Source organism: Anastrepha obliqua, chromosome 2, assembly GCF_027943255.1.
Source record: "Anastrepha obliqua isolate idAnaObli1 chromosome 2, idAnaObli1_1.0, whole genome shotgun sequence".
Taxonomy (NCBI): Eukaryota; Metazoa; Arthropoda; class Insecta; order Diptera; family Tephritidae; genus Anastrepha; species Anastrepha obliqua.
In genome coordinates, this window is record NC_072893.1 from 63,094,100 (window position 1) to 63,101,455 (window position 7,356).

Consider the following 7,356-nt stretch of genomic DNA (forward strand, 5'->3'; position numbering starts at 1 on the left):
AAAAAATCGATTTTTTTTGTCTTATTAAATAGTATAATATGTTTAAAATATTCTCCTAAAATTTCAAATTGATCCGAGTAAAATTCTACGAGATAGACCCTTCAGAAGTTCCGCCCATCAGGCCATGTCAGTGCAGCGTTTCGCAGGTATACGCGTTTATCTCAAAACTCGATTTTTTAAGTCGGTGGACACGATTTCTCGAAAAGTTATGAAGCAATTTTGTTCAAATTTTGCACACATCTTTGGAATAACATAGTCAAGTTATTGAACGAAGGATTTTTTTTTTTTTTATTACAACTAATTTTTTCGAGCCAACACGTGACGAAAATTTGTCCAAAAAATGTGTTTTTTTGTTCAAAGTCTGTCAAAAATTCAAATTAAATTGTTTTTTTTTTCCTTCGTCCAGTAACGAGATTTATCCATATACTAACGAAATATTTTTGGTTTTTTGATTTTAGATGAACCAATAATGAGTTATGCTGTCCACGGCAAGAGCATTTTTTTGTGAGACGTTAAGGGAGATGAGGTACCAACGGCTGAGTTTTCGGAATTTTTATATAAAAAATTTCACCAAATACTGTTTAAATATGTATCTTTGATATGCTGAATTGTTTAAATAAAATATATGATTGTATATATTGAAAAAAAAAATAGTAAAAATACCCTTTTTTTGAACCTCTGTAACCCACCTAACCCCTTAAAGGCAATTTCATAAATCCAGATGAGTAGAGTCCGCATGCCAGCTGGTAAAGACTTTACCGGCTCATTTTCACAAACTTTCCCATAAACGCATCTGCTCTACCTTTTCTTCTTGGTTGTAGTGACACCGAAGAATGTATCGAATTTTCTTACTACATAAAACTGAACCAATCCCTACTGGGTCGTACGTACAAAATGTTATTAGAAATGGTTTTTATCAGTTTTTTTTTTTTTTTTTTTGCAATCAGTCGGTCAATTATTTGATCTTTTATAGCCAAAGTCATTACCGGATCCTAGTCTAATATTCGGTTGGTCGCTATTTATTATTGCTACTATTTTTATTTTTTTGTTGTATTTTGTTTTGCAACTTAATCAAAAAATCGATATGCATGTTGTATAATTACAAAAACAATAATACAAAAAAAATCTTCGTATCCCATACCTTTATAAGTATCCATTACTGAGCGCTGTAATTGCAAAAAAGAATAACAAAAAACACAAATAACTTTAATGAACCTTAGCATTCTCACAGTCAATCGAAGACGCATTCGAATGGCTGGCTGATGAATGACGCTTATAAGACCATTGCCAATTAAATAATTAAACAACAAAAATTACTGGCGCAGCTAGTAAGTTGTTAACAGCATCTTGCCGCTGCAGACCAATCACTAATTCTACCTGTCAGCTGTAAGAAAAATATGTTTACTAAAAATATTAAGAAATCAATGGATGCTGCTCAGTAGCTTTTTATTTGCGGCTTAGAACGGTGCGGAATTTACAGAAATGCGGTAGAACTTAGAACAGTGCGAAATTTGCATAAACACAATAATAGAAATCGATTGAAGAAAGATAGAAAACAACTATTGGGAAATGTTTTTCAGCAAGTTTTTGTTTTGTGCTCTCGTAGCGGCATTAATCGCACACCGGGAAACGACCGCGTCAACAGCGGCTGTGAAAGTGGATAGGGCTATAAAGGCAACAAAAACAATGCCTATAATAGCAACAAGCAAAGAAAGCACTGTCAATAACACAATCGGCATAAGCGCCACCATCAGCAATGTTAGCACCACTCCAATTGCACCCACAGCCACAACAATAGCACCCGATGTCAACGCCGACAATATCTATTGTGCGCCTTCACTCTGTGAACTCTACAATGGCAGTCATGTGTTGCAAGTGCCGCACATCGCTTGCAACAACAATAATACCTTTGGGCCCACCTGTGGCGCTAAACCGCATCTACTCTATATGAGCCAGCGAAGGCGTCAATTTATTTTAGATATGCATAATCTGGCTCGTGCGCGTATCGCCTCCGGCCAGTTGGAGGGTTATCGCGCCGCAGCTCACATGCCAATGCTCAAGTGGGACGATGAATTGGAGTATCTGGCTACGCTGCATGCTAAACGGTGTCAATTTGGACATGATCAATGCCGCAATACGCCACGCTATCAATATAGTGGTCAGAATATTGGTTACTTTTGGATTGGTCGGGAGTTTAAGTCGCATGTCAAGCGTATAAAATCGTTTATACTGAATTGGTTTCGCGAGTATCGAGATGCTAATCAAACATTCATTGACAAATACACACCGCATCCAGACGGGTGAGTTTCAACTAGAAGCCAATGAAATTGTGAAAAAATATGTTTGAATGAGTCTTCACAAAAAAGTGCCTATTTTCGTACCTCGATTTTTGAAACTTGTGTTTAGCCAAATATTTGAGCCGTTTTCTTTGAAAGTGGTGTAAGTCCATTTTATATTATATGGATGAATTTTTATCATTAACTAATTTTTTGTCAACATGGACTTACACCACTTTCAAAGAAAACGACGCCTTTAGTTATAAGGTGCCAATAGTACCGTCGAAATTTAAAGATGCGCCTATATTCTTTTGCGAAATATTGGGAACCAAAGTAAAAGTAAAATTAAAGCTCTACCTCTACCTCTAGTTTACGATAAAGTAAAAGTAGATATTAAAATGCATCGAAAACTTCATTGCTTATTTTTAATTTATTCATTAAAACAGGTGAAAAGCAGTTAATTGTATTTTTCATAAGAATTTTCAATGTTGCCCAAGCCAAAAATTAATTTCTCGAGAGCATATTTTTAATACTTATAGCATTTTAAAGGGCACTTCTAATAATAATAAAATAAAAATATATTTCTATTTAATTTTTTTATACCCTGGAGGTAAAAAAATAACAAACAAAAATATTATTTGTAATTAGATAAATAGATGGATGATAGATTACCAAACTTGGCCATCCGCTATGGTGAAAAACAAAATTGTCAGAGTAACTTCGGCTGTCACCTCACCGGGGAGGGATGATAGATTACCAGGTTTGGTTCTCCGCAAGTGAAACTGTTTTTAGAGGTGTGCTCTTTAGAAAACCGTTATTTGGCTCTAAGCGCACTGGACAGAATCAGCTGATGCGCTGACGTCGCTTGGAATGTGTTAAAGAAAAAAATTGAGATTATGTTGGTGAAATACGAAAGAAATCCATCAATGGCACTTCGTTACCGTTTGAACAATGACTGATTGGACAAGTGTGGGAATATGTTTGAGATGATTTGCAAATTTCGGCTGGCGATAAGTGATATACGAAAAAATAGTTACCAAATGTGGTAAATTTATCATCAATAAACCATCCGCTATAGTGAAAAAATAGTGAGAGTTACTTCGGCTGCCACGATACCAGGTACTTGGCAGCAGAATTCTGCCCGCTCATTTCGCACGCATTCACACACTCGTCCAATCAGTCGTTGTTCAGACAGCAACGAAGCAATATGAGTGTAGGCCGTGTTGATTTTTTCGTGTATCACCAACACAATCAAAATTTTTTCGCAAACAAACTGTGACCCCAGTTGCGTCAGCCAATCAGCAGATTCCTTCAAAATCACTGAGAGCGGTCTGATGTTGGCCACACCTCCGAACTCTTTTCATAGCTTAGCACACTTCACATACAACAAAATTACTAAGTAGCAACAAAATCTGAAATTCAAAAGTGTACGACCAGATGGAACGCCACATTTTCAAAAATTCTTGCCCGTATCGTCGTTTAAAAACTCCACAAAGTTGTAAGGAATTTTCTTCCGGCTTGGTTCCGGCAAAATTCAATTAGTATTTTTAAATAACGGTATCTAGTGAACGTGCTATCTTTTTTTCTTTTTTTCAAAAAAGTATATGCCGCTGGATGTAACTGCGCACCAAACTGCCACCCAAGCTGGACGCCTGTACTACTTGAGACTCAAACTCAGGTTTCGCTCTATATTCCACACATTATCTTATTTAATGAACTCTGTCTGGCATGAAAATATAATTCATCATAATCTCGTCCTCTTCTTGCATACAAAAAATCATCTGGCAAAATTCCAAGCGTGTCAGCCATTCTATGAAATTTAGTGTGCTTGTAACACTACTCAACAAATATACAACTTTTGAATTTATCTCAAGTAATTATTATTCTTTAGTACTGATGTAATAAGAATACATAAATAAATATTTTCCATCACATCTCAGTTCTCACAGTTTTCGCTAATCCGCAGTTTATGATTTTGTTGCAAACAAAAATACTCAATTTGACTTTTATTGTTTTTGCTCTTTTAGTGGAATTCAGGAACGTGTCTCATAAGGCTTCAAGTAATTTTCCTAAGTAACATTTTGCAGCGAATGCAGCGACACTTTAATTAAATCGTTCTCCGTGTTCATTGCAAACTGAACTCACAGTTTCAGGAAAGAGGTTGAAATGTGGGGGAAGAAAATATTGCAACATTAATCCATTTACACCATCGTGAAAACCTATCTTCTTCTTTGGAATAGTATGGAATCAGTCAGCTACGTCTTTTTCGATACAAAGTAATATTACCTTTAATCGATGAGTAAACTCAAATATCATAAAAAGCTATTAAACCTTGTTTGGTTCACAAAAAGCGGCTTCTCGGCATTTGCTAACTCGAAATTCACTAACTAACCGTCGAATTGCTATTAATCTCTGTTTTCTTTGAACATTGAGCTGAACCCTCAGGAACAGCTAAATTGTCGGAATGAAGCTATGGTTTTATTATTGATGACGCATGATTTTTCAGAAGACTCCTTTAATTGCGTTAAACAAAAAAGCAATCGCCGACATGATTTGTTGACTCAGTTCATTTCATTGGCGTACCAAATGGCATTGCTTTTCAATTTTTACTTTGTAGCAACCATTCAAATATGTATGTGTATGATATAGCACGCAGCTTTAGGAGCCCATCACTTGTCTTGATTCCTTATGTCACAAGATAAATGGCACTGGTTGATTATAGTAAATCAGAAAGTGTTTTTTTTTTTTGTTATTGTAAATTGACACATCACACAAAATAGGAGATTGCTGTTAACACACGCACGTGAGCGTAATTTAATGTAATGTACTTGCCTTAAATTGCGGCCGCCGTGGCCGAATAGGTTGGTGCGTGACTACCATTCAGAATTCAGAGACATAACGTTGGTTCGAATCTCGGTGTAAGATCAAAAATTAAGAAAACGTTTTTTCTAATAGCGGTCGCCCCTCGGCAGGCAATGGCAAACCTCCGAGTGTATTTCTGCCATGAAAAACCTCCTTATCAAAAAAATATCTGCCGTTCGGAGTCGGCTTGAAACTGTAGGTCCCTCCATTTGTGAAACAACTTCAAGACGCACACCACAAATAGGAGGAGGAGCTCGGCAAAGCACCCAAAAAGGGTGTGGGCGTCAATTATATAAAGGGTGTTTTTTTTTGGAGGTTAGGTTTTCAAGATGAAATAAAACGTATATAATTTAACGTTATTGACAAGAATCTAGCTTTATTATAAAAATAAGGGTTTGCCATTATGTTTTAAAAATGATTTCGGGCAAGTGGCCGCCGCGGCTGGCTCGAATAAATTCCAGCCGAGAGGCCCAATGTTCGACCACTTTTTGCAGCAATTGGGGCCGTATGTCAGCAATAACGCGCCGAATATTCTCTTCCAAGACGCCAATCGTCTCGGGCTTATCTGCGTAGACAAGCGACTTCACATAGCCCCACAAGAAATAGTCCAGCGGTGTTATATCGCATGATCTTGGAGGCCACGCCACACCAAAAGTTTCCTTCAATAAATCGATTGTTGCGTTGGCTGTATGGCATGTAGCGCCGTCTTGTTGGAACCAAAGGTCGTCCACATCAACATCGTCCAATTCAGGCACGAAAAAGTCATTAATCATGGCTCTACAGCGCTCTCCATTGACTGTAACATTATGGCCGGCTTCATTTTTAAAGAAATATGGACCAATGATTCCCTCTGCCCATAGAGCACACCAAACAGTGACTTTTTGAGGATGTAACGGCGTCTCAGCAATGGCTTGTGGATTATGTTCACTCCAAATGCGACAATTTTGCTTATTGACATACCCATTTAACCAAAAGTGAGCTTCATCGCTGAACAAAAACCATTATTTTCGAACCGCGCGAACCGAACAATTATTTTCGTAATAAATTTGCCCGATTTGCAAACGTTGCTCAGGTATAAGTCTATTCATTATGAAATGGCAAACCAAACTGAGCATAAATCAAGTGACAGCTGTCAAAAAGACCATCTACGAAAAAAGTAGTGCCAACTTGAAAACCTAACCTCTAAAAAAACACCCTTTATATACATATGCTTGCCCTAATTAAGTCTTCATTCCACTTTTACTAAATTTCAATTTTTGATTTAAATTTATTTTATTTTCAGCAAAAAAATCGGCCATTTCACCATGTTGGTCGCCGATCGTGCGCATCGCGTGGGTTGTGCTGTTATACGCTATCGGGATCCCAGTCAAATTAATGACTTAAAACTATTAATGACATGTAATTATGATTTTACAAATATACTGGGCGAGTCTGTCTATCAAAGTGGTCCAGCAGCTAGCAAATGCATTTATAAGATAAGTGAAAAATATCCATCACTTTGTGACTGGAAGGATGCTGTTTACGAATATGACAGTGCGGAGAGTATCGAAGCCGATGATAGCAATGCGGTCGATAGCAGTTTTATAAATTAAATTATTTTAATGTTCATATTTTAGGTTATCACATAGGTACATAAAAAATAGAATAATTGTTATTTTTATTTTAATTTTGTACATATTTAAATTGAAATCGATAAAAATAAATGGAATTGTATAAATGTAGTAATATAACATGAAGGACATGAGGGAAATGAAATGAAATGGCTGATGACCTTGCAAAACAAGGAGCAAATATGCAACTTACTGGTCCTGAGCCTCTTTGTGGACTCACAAAAGGCCACATTAATGAATTCCTTATGAAATGGGAAGAAAGAAAATTTGCTGCAAACTGGCTAAACTGTGCCGGTCAACGTCAAGCCAAACTATTCCTAAGTCCCAACAAAGGAATATCTAACAAACTTCTCTCACCAAGCAGAGTAGATTTGCGTCTTTTAACAGGATATCTTACAGGTCATTGCAGCCTGAGTTATCTTCTAAATAATATTGGTCTATCTGAGACCAATGTCTGCCGCTTTTGCGAAATGGACATAGAAAGCTCAGAACATGTGCTTTGTGAATGTCCTGCGTTGGGCAGACAGAAACTTCATCCCCTTGGTGGTATCGTAGTATCCCCATGCAATCTTTGGAACAACAAACCCAAAATTGTGCTAAAATTTTTA

The 7,356-nt window shown here is 36.9% G+C and overlaps 1 protein-coding gene across 1 annotated transcript; it reads left to right on the forward strand.

The window, feature by feature from the left end:
• Positions 1-1,439: 1,439 nt before the first annotated feature.
• Positions 1,440-6,760, forward strand: LOC129237558 (antigen 5 like allergen Cul n 1). The gene is made up of 2 exons (XM_054872376.1): positions 1,440-2,300; positions 6,421-6,760. Exons 1-2 carry the CDS (start codon positions 1,570-1,572, stop codon positions 6,728-6,730), a joined length of 1,041 nt encoding a protein of 346 aa, XP_054728351.1. The 5' UTR covers positions 1,440-1,569; the 3' UTR covers positions 6,731-6,760.
• The last annotated feature ends 596 nt before the right edge of the window (positions 6,761-7,356 follow it).